Source organism: Sceloporus undulatus, chromosome 6 (assembly GCF_019175285.1).
Source record: "Sceloporus undulatus isolate JIND9_A2432 ecotype Alabama chromosome 6, SceUnd_v1.1, whole genome shotgun sequence".
Taxonomy (NCBI): domain Eukaryota; kingdom Metazoa; phylum Chordata; class Lepidosauria; order Squamata; family Phrynosomatidae; genus Sceloporus; species Sceloporus undulatus.
In genome coordinates, this window is record NC_056527.1 from 3,456,770 (window position 1) to 3,477,193 (window position 20,424).

Below are 20,424 nucleotides of genomic sequence, written 5' to 3' on the forward strand. Positions count from 1 at the left end.
CTGCAGATAACGGCTGTTTAGAAGTGGATGAAAACAAAGACCCTCTCCAGCATTGGGAAGAGAATATGTGAAAGCTTTAGAAATCCACAGAGCTGCTCCTCTGGTACGTGACACTTTTGTGAGGAATAAGGCACTGAGCATGATGCTGCCTTTCCCATCCTTTTCCCCAAAAGGATATAATTTACAAAGTACGCACAAGGCTTTATTCATCACTTTTGTAGCTTTTTATTATAAAAAAATAATTCCATATTAATCAGTACAATTTGGTCTGAGAATAAAAATTAGATCTCAAGGAGTGGCATAGGGGTGTGTGTGTGTGTGTGTGTCTACACATACATATATTCCAAGTTGCTTTGAGATGTTAAGATGCAAACTTAACATCTCAAGGCAACAATATGAGAGAGGTTTTCTTCTAGGACTGCTTGGCTGTTAAACTACGACAAAAGACATCAGAGGTCTTCTTTCCTCTCTTGTCTTCTCCGTTCAGAACTGGTTCAGGGGACCCACAAAGTAATACTGCCCCTCTTTCACATGCCAAATGTAGCAGGGGCCATTCTATGACTGTCACTAGAACACCAAGAGGAAGGAGGATCGTGTTTTTTCAACTGCACCACACTAAGAGGACAGGAGCTCCTGCCAAGGCAACCAGTTGCACCACCTCAATGCCAGGGCCACCTAAAAGGCCAACTCAGGTCCACCAAGGCCTGAAAGGGTGGAAGTGTAGGGAAGGACTTAGATCACAGAGTGGATGTTCAAAGACGTCTTGCTGTTCAAAGAAGGGATGAGAAAGAGAAGGGGGAAAGTAGAAGGTATATGGAAGAGGCATGAAATATGAAAAAAGTTGGAAAGAGGGTTAAGGAGGGATAGTGGTTTAAAGTATGTTAGAAGGAATATGGAAGTCTGAATAGCATCTTAGATGTGATTTCCATTAGAAGACTAAGATATTAGATTTTAGATGTGAATGGGATTTAGGAAACTAAGATAAAAGATAAGTTTAAGACCGATAGGAAGGGTACCATAGGAATGATATAATGGGATATGGTTGGAATGGAGGATTCTCTTTTATTAATGTTTGCTGTTTATTTTAAAAGTTTGTGTATTTGTTTTGTGTTTCTTGAACAAAGATTATTTTAAAAAGACATCTTGCTGTTTTAGCACATTGTCCCCCTTGAGAGATGGTTTCACAGTCTGTAGTGGTCTATTTTTGCTGTGGAGGGGGAACAGATCAGTCAGGAGATCTCTTGCAGCTGAGGCCTGGCGTTTTGGGTAGGCAAAGGCATTCAGAAGAAGTCAAAATCATCAGGAAGGTGTGCTCTGCTCAAATCTGGGGGAGCCCAAACTGCATTTCATTGCCTCCTGTAACAGTCACCACATTCAGTTGTTGCTGGATTGTTGTAGTTATTTTGAAAAGGCACCCTCTGAGCACACATGGAATTGGCTACTGAGCACTTACTACAGCAAACAGGTTTGCAAAGTCCTGCTCATCAGCACAGCTCTCCCAGCTGGCATGGCCACTGGCCATGCAGGGTGGAGTATTCTGGGAGTTGTAGTGTACAAAATCAAGTTTTCCAAGTTCTGCTCATGGACTTATTCAGCTTGCCAATTACCTGTAACACATGTGAGATAATTTCAAGGGGCTGCCGCCTACCCAGCAATTTCTCAAATTGGGGTTATCTGCTTTTACAGTGATTCCTTAGGCTTTCTTCTGGCATTGTTCAATCATTTCTGTGGGCGGATGTTATCTCCCCTGGACACAGGTCTGAAAGTAATTGCAATTCACTTCTTCAGTCCTTTTATCTTCCTTTTCGCCTTGGTCTCCCCGAGGTTTTCCTACATAAAAACAACTCCCTGAGATGCCTCACACTTTTGTCTCCCTGCTATGGGTTTCACATACACATCAGCATGCCTTTATATTTTGTGGATCTGAATCAAATATGCCTGGCCCTCTTGTTTCAACAAAGCCCTGTAAGCAGAGGAAACTGTGGGAAATTTCTTCACTGACCACCTGAGCCAAACCCAAGAGGATCACGAGAAGGTTTCCCAACTTGGCTTGAAGGGGAACTTCAGTCCGAATCACTTCCGTCCTGTTTTGCCGAGTCAACCGCCGATGCCAAGTTCTCCTCTTGGCCTCTTAGCCTTTCTCCTACAAGGGAAGCAGAGACACCCCTTCAGCATTTGTCATGGTTACATCATTTTAAGCAATGTGTAGAGAATGAAAAGTGTCACCTCACATCGTAGGATATAAGCTTCCCTCTCACCCACCCTCCTTCCCTTTCGTAGGCATCTACAGCATCATGGTTACAGGACTGAATGCTCAGTTATCCAAATACTCCCAGCAAGTAGGACTTCCATATAGACAGTCTTGGGGGTTCTCTAGGCAAGTAGCTTAGTGCTTCTTGCTGCCACATTCCTTATCATGAAGCAGAAGGATGCAGGGTACAGAACAGCACCAATGCTTCTTGGAGAGAAGATTTCTAACTCTCCTTTATTCTATGGAGTACTGACCAATATAGACTGTTCTCTCCCCTTTTAATACCCTGAAGGGTAAGTCAGTACAACAGTGCAAGTGGCTCAAAGTTGTAGGAATATCTGGTATCCATATTAAGCAGAGTACAGCAGAGCTAGTGCACTATGAGCTTATTGTGGTAGAGATAGGAGTAATTATTATGGGAACTCAGCTTCCTAGGCTACTCCTCATAGAGCTTGGTTTCCACACCTTTCACCATTTTGGTTGTAAGGTAAAAAAACAAAACATATTTATTGCCTTGGGAAATCTAACTTAAGATCAGAAAGAAAATGGACAAAGAAGATGACCTATGTTTGGTTAAAAGAGCCCCTAGAAGTAGAAGCCTTTGGGGTAACACAAGCATTGTACAGGAATATAAAGCTGGCTCTCATGTGTGGATATAAACTAGCAACCTTTATTGGCACTGGATCCCCGGGGATGCTTCCTTCCCACACAAAATGGACAAAGAGACTAGAAAACCTATTGAAGAAGGGGGATGTGATCTTTGCAGGTAAGAACGAAGCAAAAGGCTTGAGTACATAGACCCAAGAAAGATATAGAGGTGAAACAAGGATCAGGTATCATCTATGGTCCCCACTCTTACTCCAAACACTTTATACAAATGTTGATGCCTCTTTGGTTCCAATAAAAGCCACCCTGTTACCTCCACAGTTGAGTCAGTGTGGAGAGTTTGAACCTAGGCTTCCCTAGTCCTTGCTTAACACTGACCATGCTGCTTCAAGATGATGGGAATTGTAGTCTAACACTTTTAGGCATCATTTACAAAGTTCCTCTAGACACTGTATAGGCTCTTTCCCAAGACAACCCAGTTCTAGAAGCAGAAGTCTTTGGGGTAGCAAAATGACTGTACAGGAACAGGATGCAAAATATGGACATTTAACTCGGTATCTATGAAAGAGTAATAAAAATCCAGTTCTTATAGTAGGAGGTAGGCACTGTGTGGCAAAATTACTACTGGAGCAAAAATGCCAGGATGCCCTGGAGAGGAATAGGGGTGGAAGCCATCTGAGGGGAAGAAAACGGTCACATTCTCAACATAGTTCACAGCTTCTGGTTCCACCATTTGAGTCTTGTTCCCAGTCCTGTAACCTTTCCACCTGTCAACAAATCACTCACGTATTAGCTCAGCAATTGCCCTCTGTGTTCGCTTCTCGAGCTTCTCCAGCTTCTTGGCTACATCTCGCTTCAAGTCCCTGAGGAGAAAGAGGAGGAAACTGAAACCAACTGAGCTCAGGTAAGCATAGACACACGTGTGCACTGAGGAAAGAGTGGAGCCACAACAGAGAGACCACAAGGGCCAGTCCTTCGTAGGGTTGGGGGCCGAGGAAGTGAAGAAAGAAACAGGACCCTGCAATGCTGGAGTGGTTGCAGGAAACTCAGAACATATCTAGAGTGTTAGAGAAGAAACAGCCATTGGCTGAAAAAAGAAGGAAGCGACTGAACTGGACAGTCCTTTGAGGAAAGTCTTGATTTATGGCCCATGCAATTATCTCCAAGTGCTCTGAGCAGAGAAGTACATTTCAAAGAAAGGAATTATCACCATAGCTATTATGAGTCAACATCATTTTTAAAATGTCAGGGGCCATCAAGCCAAATACAGTTGTCCTTCCCTTTTTGTGGACTTGGAATCCGCGGTGTTGCTCTTCGTGGAAGGGACATGCGGCCATTAATAAAATGGCAGCGCATGCTTGCGTGCGGTCCTGCACACACGCCATGGGCAAGCACACCATTCTTTTCTACAGGAGTTGAATATGTGCAAATTGCCATTTTTGCGAAGGGGTCTGGAATGGATCCCCCGTGAATTGGGAGGGGCTACTGTAAAGCTTTTTAAAAAGAACTTGAGAGAGAAAGGGAAAGCGAGATTGAACCTAGTTAATATCCTTGCCATGCAATGTAAGTGTCAGTTTTATACTTCCCTCTGAAGACACCACAGTTGGAATTTTCCCTCAGCCAGAGATGAAGGAAGTGTGGCCCTCCAATCTATTGTTGGACTGTAACTCCCATCAGCCTTAGCCAGCACAGAAGTTGACAAGGGCTGATGGAAGCTGCAATCCAGTCCCTGTTTCTGCATTAGACTTTCCTGTTGTTGATATTGTGTGCCTTCAAGTCCATTTCCAATATATCGTGACCCTATCATGGGGTTTTCTTGGTAGGATTTGTTCAGAGGGGGTTTGCCATTGCCTTCTTCTGAGAGAGTGTGATTTGCCCAAGGTCACCCAATGGGTTTCCATAGCTGAGAGAGGAATCGAACCCTGGTCTCCAGAGCTGTAGTCAAACCCTCAAAACCACTACATCACACTGGCTCTTTGCTATGGTGGAGTAAATTTGGAGTTTTTCCCTGCTGGTTGCCAGAGTCTGATCATTACTGATGACCATATTAGTGGATCATTGGACATGTCTGGTTAATTACTTTTATCTTTCTATATTTTAAAAAAATTAGAGATGGGAAAGGACCTCCAGGCCTTTTCAGATCTTCATACTCACCAGTCAGGTTTTCTGGGTGCAAGATTTGCCAAATCCTATAAAAAGCAAAAGGAAAAAATAATAATTATACACAGCATTACAGGTGGATAGACTTGTCCAAGGAAGCCAAATCTGCCCTGTGTTTGCAAGATCTGTACTGGACTGTTGATAAGAAGAAGATCTGGAGGTCTCCATGCATACATATGTGCCTTCAAGCCATAGGTCGCTTGTTGACCTATGGCAAGCCCATGAATTTCATTGGGATTTCCTAGACAAGGAATACTCAGAGGCAGTTTTACCAGTTCCTTCTTCTGAAATATAGCCTACAGCCCCTGGTATTCATTAATGGTCTCCCATCCAAGTACTAACCAGGGCTGACATTGCTTAACTTTCAAGATCAGACAGGATCTGGTGCTTTCATGGTATTTAGGCCTCCTCTCATAGGGTGCCATATGTCAAATCTTTTCTTATGTGCTACTAATTATTATCATAACAAATGAGATCCAAAGACCTCATCTACAGCAGGGGTTAGGAAAGTGTGTCTTCACAATGGCAAAATGCCCAAATCCCTTCCTTGCATCCCCATAGTACCCTGGGTAGTTTCCAGACTAATCGAAGATTCCAGAAAAGGAAATTCAGGTGTAAAATTATGTGAAAATGAATCAAAATCATATTAACTGCCATGCAAACATGGTGGCTCAGAGCAATTTCCCTCCTTGCTGTTGTTGTGCCTTCAAGTTGTTTCTGACTTATGGTGACCCTAAGGCAACCCTATCTTGAGGTTTTCTTGGCAAGTTTCTTTTCCTCTGAGGCTGAGACAGTGTGACTTGCCCAAGGTCACCCAATGGGTTTCCATGGTTGAATGGCTATTCGAACCCTGTTCTGCAAAATCCAATACTCAAACCACTACACTAAACTGGTTCTCAGAATTTCCCTCCTTATACTCCCCAAACTCTTTAACCCACCTCCAAGATACCACCAAAAATGGCTGATCTGGTGCTAAAACTGATTATGAGCTAAAAGTCAACTGATGTCACTTCTGGCCACCCGACATACATTTGGGCAACCTGCTAGAGCAGTGAGAGGGCAACGTGAGTCCCTGACCCCCACTCCCACTCCAAGTTCTGACCCTTGACTGAAAGATAGGGAAGGTCAACACATACCACTTCTTCGATGATCGGTTCTGGCTTGGCCGCCTCCAGCTGATCTTTCACCTTGTCTTCCACTAGAGGGCAGAAGACAAAAGCAGAACTTTACAAGTTGGCTCAGAGGATAACACAAACAAAGGAAACACAAACAAACACAAACACATCAGGATAACACAAACAAAGCCTGCGGGAGGGGGGCTGGAAAGCTCTCTAGGGATTTCTGGAGCAAATCTCTGATTCTCAACACTCATGGGACTGCGGCATTGTAAGCTGACCCTGCCCTTCAACAAAGGCAGTCCATGGACCTCATGCAGAACCCCAAACTGTGTCAAAGACCCCTCTGAAAATGACGTCCTGTGTCCCCTAGAGAGTGGTGGGGTTAACTTTGCCACATTATTACCACCCAGCTGTTTTACGTTGAATCCCGATATACCAAAAAGGTGTCTCTTAGGCTTAAAAACAGCCTTGAGGTTTGGGGGTCCTTTTTCAGCCCCAAAAATATGCTTTTTAAAGATTAACTAGAGGGTGCAGGGAGTAGCAATCCAACACATATGGAGGGGATCCTGTTTGGATTTGGAGACTCTTGAAATAAGGAGACATGAAACTCTTCCAGTGATTTCCACATCCGAAATCCAGTTACCAGTTCCAATTAGAACAGACCCACTTAATAATTAACTTCTGAAAGGTAAGTCAACACTTATGTGAATCCTACTGAATCAATGGTTATAATCTAGTGAGGGTTAGCAAGTGGAAATAGGCCTAGGGAATTGTGTGGCACTTCAATTCCCATGATGCCCTCTGGGAAAGCTACAGGTTTATAGATGAAATACAGCTGTGTTCTCAGCCAGACCAGTTTGGTCTAAAAAAGAAAACGACAAGCAGACCTGTATCAGGGCCGCCATGAAGTGCCCTGATCTCTAGCAAATTACAGTGGGTCCTCGAACTTTGCTGGGGTTAGGGACATAGGGCCTCTGTGAAAGTGGAAAAACCACAAATCAAAAACCATTATTACAGTGGGCCCTTGTCATCTGTGGGAGTTTGGTTCCAGGATCACCACCCACTAATTTAAAAAATGTGGTTGTTCAAGCCAGTATTTAAATTTTAAATCTTCAGGGACAGCATAAGCCAGAGAAAGTGGGCTCTGCCTTTGTGACTTTGCCTCTGTTGCCTCTGGCTGTATTTTGGACTCCAGTTCTCAGAAGCCCCCCAAATGCTACCTGGAAGATTCTGTGACTTGTGGCCCATAGCTTTTTTAAAAGTAAAATTTCCAAGTTCTAGGTAAGACAAGTCTATTTCAGCAGAGCTCTTCTTACACCTTTCTTTCCAAACAGGCCCTTACCTGAGGCAGGCTTGGCTTGAGGCACCGTCCGACCCTTGAGTTCTTCATCTTCTGGAGTATAATTCCGCAACTTGAGCTCCCTAGAAAAGAGAAGAGGAGAACTGAGAAAGCTCCAACCCTTGGACATGCTGTCACTTCGATTATATGAGGTTACTGTATGGTCCCTTGCCTGACCCTCGACAGGGTCCCCCAGGATTTGATCATGACAAAAAGCCAAGCATACTTAATTCTGGATAGGATCTATCCATAGTGTCTGGGTGTGTTGAGCAAGTACAACGTGAGGAGATCACAAGGACTGTTTTCCAAACATATTTGTACTTGTTTGGGGTGGACAGACAGGCTGTGTGTAGTGCTCAGCAGAGGAGCAGCAGAAAAAAGGCTGTTTAAAGCATTATTTTGCTTTTGTGTTGCATACATCTGCAACAGGTCAAGAGAGAACAGTTAAACCCAGGGCTTGGAGCAGAAAAGGTCATCCAGGAAACAAGGCTGGTTTGGCATTGGGAGAGGAGATCATATGAACTAGCCTATCTATTATTCATGCCTTTTTATTATTCTCCTTGTAAATAGTTGTAAAATCTCCAGAAATGTTGATGTCATGGAGGGTGGTATTTTTTCTCTCTCATGTCTTTTTTTTTGGGGGGGGGGGGGGGGGGGGGGGGGGGGGGGGGAAGTGAACTACATTGTGGAACTTACCTGGACAAACTGAACGAGAAGCATTGCAAAGCAGTGTCTCCAACTCTTTACAGCCAGTTCAGAAGGATACAATGGCTAATGATGCTGAAGACCTCTGAGGTCTTGGAGCATCTATAGGGAAGTGATCCGGGTGCATATCTTCTTGCAAAGATTGCATATCAGCACGAACGAGTAGATTTCTGCCCCAAATCCAGGCCTGAAGCAAGTCTAGACAATTACTGCCATCTTAATGAAACTGAAGCTGATAAGCCACCATGTGGGTCTGTTATCTTCCCCAAAGAGAACAGATTCAAGACTGATCAGCAGCACCTTGGATCCAAGCAGGCCTTTTTCAGAATTGCCAACTAAGAGGACCAGGGACCACCCTTTTGCTTCCAGTTTAATGGACTTGGCCCACTTCTATCCACAAAACAGAACAGGCAAAGCATCCAACTGACTGTTACAAAATGCTGCCCCACATCCTCAGTCTACCGTATCCTGACGTGACAACAGAGTGGACAACAATGTTCCAGGACAGTTGTTGACATCAAGGCAGACTGGAGGTCAGAGCAATTGTGAGAGATGCTATCTCCAGCATGTCTTCAAAGCATGTCACGGTGGGGAGACTACATTCTCGGGAGGCAGCCTGGAACTAATAAGGCCACCGACAGGTTGGAAAAGCTCTGCCCAGGACCATTGTGCAAGAACACTGGAAACAGAGAAAGCTTTACACACACTTTCCTTGGACAGAGAAGGCTCCCTACAAGAGGGCCCAAGCCTGTGCCCTTAAGCTGGACTTGCCTTAGATTTCTCCCCCTGCACCAAGAGTGCATGGAACACAGCACTGGGGCCACAAATGGCCTCAGAGACTGTGTTCATGGCTCCTGACCCCTCTAAACTCCTGGACAATCCTTTCTGTGCCCCAAATGAGAAAGTAAATAAAAGAGAAAGCTTCTGGGAGCAGCAATTCCAATTTTAATTAGACACGAGGCCCAATGTGCTGTTTAACATAAAAAAATATAAAATATAATAATAATATTTATTTATTTATACCCCGCTCTTCAGTCAAAAGGCTATCAGAGTGGCTTACAAATTGTTAATTAGACATTTCCCTGCCCTCAGGCTTACAATATACCATTTTTAAAGTGGACTTGTAGCCATTCCAGTTTTTTCATTGGAGCCATTTGGGGCAGTCTGCTTTACTGGTTAATTGGATTAGCATGCTGACCATTTCAAACCATTTGGGGCTGTCTGAGCAGCTCCGCAGAGAGTCTCAGGGGCAGAAAATTGGCCACCTCAGTTACTACCCAAGTATCCACCCCTGAACCACATCTGAGCTGTTACCTCTGTTGCTTTGCTGGCTGCCCTTCTACACTGCACCTTCATCATCTTCATCACTGTTGTTCTTACCAGGCTCACTCCTGTTGACAGTGAGTCAACACATAGATAACAATGAGTTACCGTAGGTGTTAATTCACTGTCCAACAACTGATTCAATGGGTCTACTCTAGTTGGGATTAAACAACAGGATGCCAACCACCACCATCACCATTATTATTGTTCTCATTATCATTTCAATTATATCCTGCCTGCTCCCCAACACTGGGACTCAAGCCAACCAAGAACCCATGCCAATGTTATTTCCAAACGGAGAGAAGAAACAGGACAAGGGAAGGAAGACAGGGATCAGGAAGATATAAAATGATGGCGACAGAGTGAGTGAGGAGCTAAAGACACAGGTGAGACCAAGGGTGACAGACATTTAGCCCTTCACTTGTTGGGACAGACATAGTTTGAATATATGTGGCTTAAGAAAATTATTACTAATACTCTGCTAATGTCCTCTCAGTACTACTGCAGGACTAAAAGGGGGGAATAGGAGTGATTATGAAGGATTGGTGCAGTATTTCAAATTCTTAGGTTCCAGACATTGGGATCAAACTGATTTGATACCTGAGTGTGTGCGTGTGTGTGTCTGTCTCCCACTCTCCTCCCTCCGAACAGGATTCATAAATGGCTATGTGCCTACATTTTTCCTCCTCCATAGGTGTGGGCTCGAATAGCAGCCTGAAAACATTTTTAAGTGCAAGAACTTTCAAACAGCAGAACATATACACTCAAATAGTAACAATACCTCCATTACTGGATATTTCAAAAGTAAACAGAGAGAGCCTAGCTAGTCATCTGTCAGTGTGTTTCCATTCACAAGGCCAAAGAGACAACGGAAGTATGCACTTTTCTCTCCCCCCCCCCCAGCTCAACATTTCTACAATTCTGTCTTACATTGCCGCTTGGGGTCTCCGTTTTACAGTATGCTCCACCCGTCAGCCCTAATCAGCAGAAACAGGTAAGGCAATATCCAAGGCATTCATTATTCACCACCCTCAGGATCAGGTAACATGACATCTCACAACTCACTTACCTTCTAGCACTGTTGACAGGAAAAGCAAATTCGGACCTTAGAAACAAACTGGCTTTTCCTTCCTGAGCAAGTCCACGACATGGCTCTTGATTTGCAAACAGGGATTTGTAGGGGCTAAGCTAGACTAGGGATGTAATGTGTAAATTTAGTCTTATGATAGAGGAAAGAGTAGGTAGGTACCCCCAGTGTTGGGAACCCCCTGATGAGGAGAGTACGACTGGAACTTATTCTGGGTGGGGTGGGGGAGAACGTGATGCGGACTGTGCATAAAATACAATTTTGGTATAGAAAGCAAGCTTTCTGTGCACAGAACATAATTTTATGTGCCCGAAATGCTGTTTTCTGGGCAAACAAAAGCCACATGCTGGCTTTTTTGGGGGGTGGGGGTGGAATGAGTCCCAAACACCAAACCATGTTCAAACACTGAACAAAAACTGAGTAATTTTGCTATTGTTTTCTCCTCACCCCAAGAAAGTCCTCAAAAACTGAACAGTTTGTTTCTTTCTTAGACTGAGAAAACAGTAACAAAATTATTCAGTTTTGGCTGTAAGAATGAAGTTCTATGAAGAGGGACATCCCTATGCCAAACCACAAAGGCGAGAAAGTGCTTAAATGGCAGAGAGCAGGAGCAGAAACCTACTTGTACTTTGGTGTCTCTTCCTCTTCGTTGTCACTTCTGAACTGTTTGGCTTCTGGCGCAGCTTCATCTTTATTCTGCTGGGAGCAGGGAGAAGGGAAAGAGAATTTAGAGAAATGATATAACTCACCAGGTGGGAAGCTTTGCTAGCTGGGTAGGGGAAGGCACACAGGGCTGACCACAAGAACAGCATGCCAATGGTGTCGCAGGCTACCACATTGCCCCCCCCCCCAAACCCTTTGGTACTTGGGCTTAATCACATTTCACTCCAAAAGCACTCCCCTCCCCTGCAATTTCCTACTGAGAGTTGACTACGCAAGAGAAATTGGAAAGGCAAAACACAGCAAGGGGAAAATGGAATTAGCTCTGTGGTGGCAACTGGGTTGTGCACAGCGGTTTATGTGTTTCAGCATTTATACTTTCATTATCGTCCTTACTCAACCAAGTTCAAATCAAGCAACAAGCCAGAGATGGGAGAGGGAAATACCCAACAGAGACCCTACTGAAGGGCTACATCAGATGGATTTATTATTATTTTAACTGAACCAATGCTTCAAAATAATGATGCTGAAACCACCAACAGTTTGGGTTGCACTGTTACACAGCAGAACATCTGTCTTTCTCTTTTTCTTTTAAAAAAGGTCAAATTGACAATAAATGCTGGAATAAACCTTGCCTCCTTTGGCACTTCAATGCAGCTGTACTGAATTCATAGGGTGAAGAAACAGAGACAGCATAGCAAGGCAGCAAGTAAAACTGGGACCATGCTCTGTCTGTATAGCAACATGAGAACAAGAGGAGTGACTTCCTCCCTTAGATCTGGAGGTGTGAAGCAGCCAGACTGGATGATGTGAGAAAAAGGGTTTGCAAAGAACAAGCCTTTGACAGAAAAAGGCAGTTGATGCTACTGAAGTTCAAAATCGTCATTTGATAGGGTATGGGAGAAATCTTCTGTTTGACTTGAATCCCATCAAGTCCAGGGCAAAAGCCAGGAACTAGCAGAACGTCAAACACCATTTCTTGTTTCCTTCACGATTTTTCTTGGTTGGTCCCCTTTTGATAGATTGGAAGCCCTATACAAGCTTCTCCAGCCACGTCAATCCTAGTCCTAAAACATGATTAACAATCTGTTACCACCACATCAAGATGCCCTTGGCCAGGCCAGTTTCTCTTCAGCTTCTGCCATTTACCTCTACCTGCCCCCCCAAGAAACCAACTCCTCAATTCAACCACTTTTCCTAAACTAGGGCATCTTTTCTACAAGTTCACCCTCCAGCCAACACTGGACTGAGATCCTTGGGGTCTCTTCCAACTCTATGACTGTACACCTTAGCACATTGGGCAATGACATTTTTTAACAGACTGATACATGCACATTAATTTCCATAGCCAAGAAGTGCATTCATGAAAGGACCAGAGTCTTCTGTGTTTTTCCATTGGCTGCTCCCATGAAATTATCTGACGTAAAACATTAGCTATTCAGATTCTTTTTAAAATGCAGGCAAATATGAAACAGGGATTGGGAAAATGTTTTGTCTTAGGGAGGAATGAGTGGAAACTAAAAAATTGTGGCCGATTTCCCAATAATATGGTTCACAATATAACAAGATTAATAGTGAAGGTGTAGAGTAAAGTCCTTCAAATCCAGGAAGCCAATTGCCCCACTGCACTCCAGCAAAAGCTTGCAGTCTGCTGAAGGTGTAGCAAAGGTGCAGCTTTGGGGAGGATTTTGAGACAGGGCATTGTTGTTGGAAGCAAACAATTAGTAGCCAAGAGAGCACTGTGGGCACACCAGCATTTTGAGCCATGCTTCAACCATTTTCTTCCCCCTTTATCCGCACAGTAGATTTTGAGAAAACCCTGCCCAGTTTCAGGTATCTCCAACTATCCCATAGTCTCCCCTTTCTTGGTCTTTCTGACAACAGTATCAGTTCTGTGAGCCAGCTGGGATCTTCAGCAGAGAAGAAATCAGAAGAGGACTAGGAATAGGAAGGGTGGCTATGAAAGAATTACCTGTATACAAGATCCTAAAAAGTCAAGCTATACAACTGACCACTTAAGTTAGAATAGTCTAAGCCACTGTAGTCCCCATCATCATGTATGGATGTGAGAGCTGGACAGAGAAGAAAAAGGATAGGATGAAAATCAACTCATTTATAATGTGGAGCTGGAGGAAAGTGCTGAGGATCCCATGGACAGCCAAAAGGACAAACAAATGGGTGCTAGTATAGATCAAGATGGAAATCTCTCTAGAAGCCAAGATTCTCAAATTGAGGCTGTTGTACTTTGGTCATATCATGAGACAACATGACCCATTTGAAAAGACAATAATGGTAGGGAAGGTAGTAGAGAGGAAGACTACATGCCAGGTGGATAGACTCAATCAGAGAGGTCATGGGCATGAATTTGCAGGACCTGAGCAAAGCAGTGAAGGACAGGGGATCTTGGAGATGTCTCATCCACAGAGTCGCTGTGTGTTGGGGTTGACTCAAGGGCGGCTAACAACAACAAACCAAGCAACCTTGTGTGAGCCTTGTGTTTATGCGCCCTTGCATTTGCAGGTGGACAGATGATGGAAAAGTTGTATTTGGCCGCACTCCATCTAACAGGTGGCAGGTGGTGACCCATGCTTTCAGGCACAGCAAAACATGCTTTCGGTTCCTTCCTTTGTTCTGAAGGTAAACCAAGCATAACTGACTTTTCATGCATTCCTCAGTATGGAAAATCTGATATAAAAATTAAGCGAAAGCAAATAGGAGTTTAAAAACCAAACCAAACAAAAAGCATTCCCATGGTTGCTACTGAGGAATACATGAAAAGTCAGTTCTCTCCCCATCTCCTATAATCATAAATTTCAGTTTATATATTCATAGAACTCTAATTATTTAGGAGAAATTATGAAGACCTTGGATTTAGGAAATACTGTCTTACATGGTTAACACTCTGCCTCCAAATCAGACACTTCATAGGAATAAAGGAAAAAGGTGGAATATTACAGCCAGTGGGCAGCAAAATGTTTGCAAGTGTAGAACGCAACTGATTCTTCCTTCAAGAAAGGAGGCCAAGAAGAACAGAGACAAAACAAAGTTCTGAAAACTTGCTTGTTTGGAGTTCAATTCCCAGAATCCTCTGATCAGCATGGGACCAGGCTGACTGAGGGATTCTGGGAGTTTTACTCCTCCCAAACCCTAATTCTTCAAAGTTCTGGGTCAAACTAAATTGTCCAGGCTGACTTTAACCCTGTCCTACCCACTTTCTCCAAGAATCCTTTGCAAATGGCCAGAAGACTCTATGGTAGAGATTCATGGAGTGGATTCCAACAACAAGACAGGCTAAAAACATTACAGGCAGCTGGACATTTGACCATTACCAGCATCAATCTGACTACTTTCCTTCTGAATCTCTGCAGGAATGTGCTTGCAAAAGGGTGATAGCGTCTGAAAAACTGCCCAAATTGCAATTCCTTTTGTAAGGGCACATCGGATTTAAAGATCTTTACAAAATTCCTGTCTACATGGAGCAAATGTGCTTATCTCCTCCATTGGTTTCCAAGAGTAAATACCTCAGAGCAAATTTTAAAGCTGCAGCAGCTCATGTTGCTTGGTCCTCATTGAAGTCGTAATCCTTGCTAAATCACAGCGGGTTGCTATGGAAATAATGGAAGTTGCAGTGTATTATGGCTTCCTGCAGGAGGAAAAAAACCCAAATATGCAGGGGAAAGGACTTCAAAAACCCAAATATCCCTCAAAGCTTCCTTGAACCTCAAATTAATAAAAAAGTCTGCTCCCTCTGCTGAATGAAGCCAGGAAGGTAGGTCAGGAAGTATGCAGATTTTTGAAGGGAAAAGGTTGCACTAAACCTACAAATGCCAGCAAAAGAAGAAATGCTTTTTAAAAAGTAAAATGCTAGCAAAGCACTGTCACTTAGGTTTCATCTAGGCTGAAGAAATAATGAAGTTTGGCACCGCTTTAACCATCACGGCTCCATCCTCTGTAGTTTGTGGTGGCATCAGAGCTCTCTGGTAGAAAAGCTTAAGATCTCACAAAATTAAATTCCAGAACTCCTTAGCATGGAGCATGGCAGTTCAAGTGGTATGAAACTGCATTACTTCTGCGGTATAGATGCAGCCTTAGCCAATGCAGTGGCAAAGGCCCCAGAAGGAGGCATACCATTCAAGCGCACAATGCAAAGTGTTGGTGATGACCTGTAAAGCTCTCGTACAGCTCAGATCCAGGTTTATCAGGTGAGGTGGCTGTGTCCTGAGACTTGCAGGTATCCCCATATCCCCCAGCTAGCAACCTTTTGGGGCTCATGTATGAGTCCAAGTTCAAGGTTTTATCACTGATATCCTGATGGTAAGAGCTGTTAGACAGTGGAAAATGGTTCCTTGGAGAGTGGTGGAGTCTCCTTCTTTGGAGGTTTTCAAGCAGAGGATGCACGGTCATCTGTTGGGAGTGCTTTGGGTCTTCCTGCATGGCAGAATGAGGTCAGTCTCTTCCAACCCTATGATTCTATGATAGGCCCTTTGCGATGCCCCCGTCACGTGCTAGGGGTTGGCCGAGGACCTAGCGTCCACACCGGCCTCACCCCTGATGGGGTGTAAAAATGGCGCATAGCGTCCGCATGTCGCGCCCCGGATATGTCACCGCAAGTGTGCGAGTAGTGCCTTGCGGCGTCCCATCCGGGCGCAAGAAGAGGTGTCATTTTGGGGCTTCTTTTGCTCCGTGAGGGAACCGCGCGGTTTGGCTCCTGCAGCTCCCTCATGGAGCATGGGCAGCGGTGCAAGACCACAGTTCTGTAACGCACCATAGTTCCTTATTTCTAGAGAGAAGCAAAATCTGCAGGGTCTTCTGCCTCAGAAGGAGGCAGAACACCCTGAACCTTGTAGTCCTGCTCTTTCTATGGATAAAACCAACATCATCACCCTTACATGCCACCACTGGACCGGAAAAAAGAAAAGATGTCAAGGGCACAGGCAGTTAGAAACCAATTTGTTTATAAAAAGATTCCAATTAAAACTACTGCCCCGGCAGCCACATTCCTGGCTTTAAATGGAGACTTCAAGCAGATAAGGATTGTTCCACTCTCGGACTTTTTATCAAAGGGCTGCACACACTTCCCCTCGGGGCACTCCAAAGAATAAAAGAGCTCCCTGGGATTTTCTCAGTCCTCCGAAAGAAGGAAGCGTTTCTTAGCAAGCCAAGAAGAAGCTATCAGCAAATCGACACAGGACAACTCGAAATTTCCAAGGAGCAAGAAGACAAAAGAGGATTCTTGACCACAGCAGAGTGGACACTCGGGGAGTGAGGAAGCGGGAGAACCATTTATTTCCATTTCTTACTCCCTCTCTATCCACAATGCGTGTGTTTCTGTGCCTTCTTCAGATCTTCTTATGTCAATTTATGGGGTTATGCATTTCATGGGATTTTCTTAGGCATGAAATACTCAGATATTTTGGTCTAGGGCCGTAAGTAAATACATACATACATAACGTAAAGAATCCTCAAAGGTGATTTTGCCCGTTCCTTCCTCTGAAATAGAGCCTACAGCACCTGGGATTCATTGGCAGTCCTTTTGGGCTTTGGGAAGTTTCTTCTTTTTGGAGTATCTCTCCCAGATTCTGAGAGTGGTACTCCAAAAAGGCATCTTTTTTCTCATGTTCTGCAAGATCCACTTCCAGCCTGCAATATTTGGGGGGAAAGAGACCAAGGTCAGATCTTTTGTGTGTGTATGTGCCTTCAGAGTTATGGCAACCCCATAAATTCCATGGGGTTTTCTAAGGCAAGGAATGCTCAGAGATGGTTTTGCCAGTTTCTGCCTCTGAAATAATGCCTACAGCAACCTAGTAATAAACAGAGGAAAAATCCTATCAGTGTGAAGCTGCCTTATAACAAATCTGAGCGCTCTTTCACTTATTTTCAGCCATTTGTCCCCTTTCTTTCTTTCTTTCTTTCTTTCTATCATCTATCTATACATCCATCCATCCCAGTTAGCTATTCATTTCCATGTTTGGAAAATAATTTGGTCCAAATATAGAAATATCCAGTCTTGCACGGTCCTCACTGGCAAAGGCCTGTTTTTTATTTGCTTGAGCTGTTCACAAAGAGCTAAATTAGTGCTCACCACTAATAATCTTTAAGTCAGAAGCGGCTTTTACAGATAACACTTTGAACAAGCCTAACAGGTTAATTTCAGGAAAAACAACAGGGAGCCATTTGCAGATGTAAATCTCATGCTTTGCACATACTAATGAAGCATTCCCAAGTGGGCGCAAGACAAATCTAACTGTGCATTTTTGGAGTTGATCATTAACCTAGTTTCCAAGAGCTATTTCTCTAGCCAGACCCCATGTTTTTAAAAGCATATAAAAAACCACAACCTCCGGCTAGTTCAGAAAAAGGCAGAGGTGTTTGACAAAGGTAAGTTCAAAAACACAAGTCTGGCTATCAAGCTGGGGCCTATGTTCCTCAAAAAGAAAAGCATGCTTTAATCAAACATTTAATTTGCACTTTCAAAACCGGAAGGTCCTTGAAAAAAAAAATCCCCTTCTTCATGAAGGGAGTTATGGCAGCCCCAGTCCTTGCTGTTATCTCTGGACGATGATAAGCTTGGAAACAAGAGGGGAACTCAGCGCTGGTCAGGAACCCGACAATTAAAGATAACCTTGAATCGGAGGAACTCCTTCCTATCCAAGCAAAAGAGAAAGAAGGACAGACAGAAAATTGCCAAAGTACATTAAGAAAAATATGAGGGACACATAACCAGCTTTTGCAATAAAGCTTCCACCAAAAAAAAAAAGGCAATCCTAGAAAACCAAGCAGCCAAATGGCCAACCTTTCAACCCTGGGGCTAATGCACACTACAGAATTATAGCACTATTATTCCACTTCAAATGTCATGGTTTCATCCGACAGCATCCTGGGCTTTATAGTTTGGTGAAACAACAGAGGGCTCTGGCCGAGGATTCTAAATGCCCCTTCCTAAACTGCAAATCCCAGGATTCCACAGGACTGAACCATGGCATTTAAAGGGAATAACAGCACTATTAATTCTCTTGTGCCAATGGACCCCTCAAAAAACAGTCAGTGTTCTCAATGTGGAACAGTACAAAGAAAAGTCTGACACCAATAACACATCTCTGACAGACCAGGTTGAATACCTCGCCAAACTACAAATCCCAGGATTCCACAGAATGGAGCCATAACAGTTAAATTTTGTCAAACGACTTTATTTCTGCAGTGTGAATACATCCATGGAATGAACCAATGGATTTAAATGATAAGAAAAGAGACACAACCAAATCACTAGGAAGAATTTCTTGATTGTAAGATGTGTTTGACAGTAAAATGAAGTGCTTCAGAGGATGGTGGACTCCAACCCTGTTCTTTGGAGGTCATTAAAGAGAACTTGAATGGCCATCTATTGGGAGTGCTTTAGTTATGTATTGGACTGGATTATCATTGCAATCTCTTCCACCTCTACGATTCTAACTTGGTTGTAGTGGCAAGTAGACATCTCTGTAGTGGCTTTACAAAGCAAACCCTTTCTTGAAGTAAGCTACTTCTGTAATCAATGAGCAGACAGTTTGAAGATAACAAAACCCATGGAGATGAACAAAGGCAACAGGAGTTACTGCCGTAAATGTTGAGCTTAGCTCCAGAAGTTTCCAGCAAGCTCTGTTGGGTCACAGAACTACTCATACCTGCAAGAGAAGACAAAGCCCCAAAGAACCAATACTTCCCCACCTAAATAAGTTCTGGTGCCTTTGCAGGGTCTCAAGAAAGAAATACTGCAAGGTATAAACATACAGAGGGGAGAAATGTCCACGACTGGAGCATTTGTGGGTTTAGCAGGGGAAGGCAGAAGAAAACATAGTGCAGTTTTATGAGGAAGGTATTTTGCTATGAATTCCACATTCCCCAAATACTTGTAAAATGTGTTTAGAAAATTCTCCCAGTCTTGCCAGCTTGCTCAGCATTTGTTATCTGCAATTAATCCCCTTCCACTTTCATTATTTATACCAGTATACCGACTGGCGCCAACAGGTTTAAAAATATGACTGCAAGTCTTCAAAGCTGTCACATCCTTTGCACTGAACCGAGAGATTTCAACACCTCCTACAACCTTTGCTGGCGATGTGAGAGCCTGAGTTTCTCAACTTCAAGCAACACCTCATTTCCAAGAAATAAAATCTATATGGGAAGGGAGGAGGAATCCAGTTGAATCCCTGAGTTTGGGGTAGTTCAAAAAATAAAATATGCAATTGCTGAACTGGAAGTTATTGCCTCCAGAAGAGGCAGATGAAAACCTCAGACAACTCCAGGCATATCAAGAGAAATTCCGGTCACCGAGTACCCCACTTCCCCAACCTGGTACTCTCAAGACTGTGTGGACTATAAGTCCTACCATCCCCAAGACAAGAATAACAGACCACACTGTATGCATTTAGAGTTCATCCTTATGACTGTGAGCCCAATGACTGGGACACTTGGCTGACCCAGAGAAGAGTTCATTAATGCAAAACATGAATCAAGAAGACATGTTGGCATTTGGAGGGCATGGCTAACACGCAGTTCAAGGAGGCTACATAGCAGCACAATCTAAACCCAGAACTAAAGCTGATGATCACTGGGCAAAACAATGCTTAGAATCATAGAATCATAGAGTTGGAAGAGACGGCGTGCAAATAAAGAATCTGTGCTGCACAGTGACAGAACTTGAATGTTTATGATCTGCATATAAACATGATAGGCAGTGGTTTCTAATTCTTGACGACATATTATTGCCGCCATCCCCCCCCCAAAGAACAAAACAAGCATTGATTTCAATCACAGAACTGTAATGGACCCCAAGGGAGATCTAGTTCAAACTCAGCCAATGCATGAAAAACGAAAAGCATCCCTGACCATGGCTCTCCAACCTTTATTTAAGACTCTCCAGTGAAGGAAATGCCAACACTCTTCAAGTCAGTCCTTTCCACAGTCAACCAACTTTTACTGTCAGGAAGTCACAATCTCCTTTCTTGTCACTTGAATGACTGCTTCAGTACTACTCCTGAGGAAGCAGAAAACAAACTTGCTCTATCTCCCATGTGAAAGCTTCTTAGACATTCAATAATGTCTACTATATCCCTCTTGGTCCTCTCTTCTCCAGGCTAAATATATCCAGTTCTGGGGACCATTCCTTATAGGTCCTGGTTCCCAGAATATTCACCAT

At 43.6% G+C, this 20,424-nt stretch overlaps 1 protein-coding gene across 2 annotated transcripts in view; it reads right to left on the minus strand.

Annotated features, from left to right (window-relative positions):
- Positions 1-209: 209 nt before the first annotated feature.
- Positions 210-20,424, minus strand: part of CCDC12 (coiled-coil domain containing 12) — a 31,290-nt gene continuing 11,075 nt past the window's right edge. The window contains exons 1-7 of one of the 2 annotated variants that reach the window (XM_042475520.1): positions 14,771-14,870; positions 11,212-11,285; positions 7,478-7,557; positions 6,154-6,215; positions 5,012-5,046; positions 3,644-3,720; positions 210-2,143 (exon numbers count right to left, since the gene is read on the minus strand). In XM_042475520.1, coding sequence (XP_042331454.1) covers positions 2,064-2,143; positions 3,644-3,720; positions 5,012-5,046; positions 6,154-6,215; positions 7,478-7,557; positions 11,212-11,285; positions 14,771-14,803 — 441 coding nt within the window. In that variant the 5' untranslated portion in view covers positions 14,804-14,870 and the 3' untranslated portion in view covers positions 210-2,063. Of the gene's footprint in view, positions 2,144-3,643; positions 3,721-5,011; positions 5,047-6,153; positions 6,216-7,477; positions 7,558-11,211; positions 11,286-14,770; positions 14,871-20,424 lie in introns of those variants that run through there. The other variant, XM_042475519.1, reaches the window with a different exon arrangement.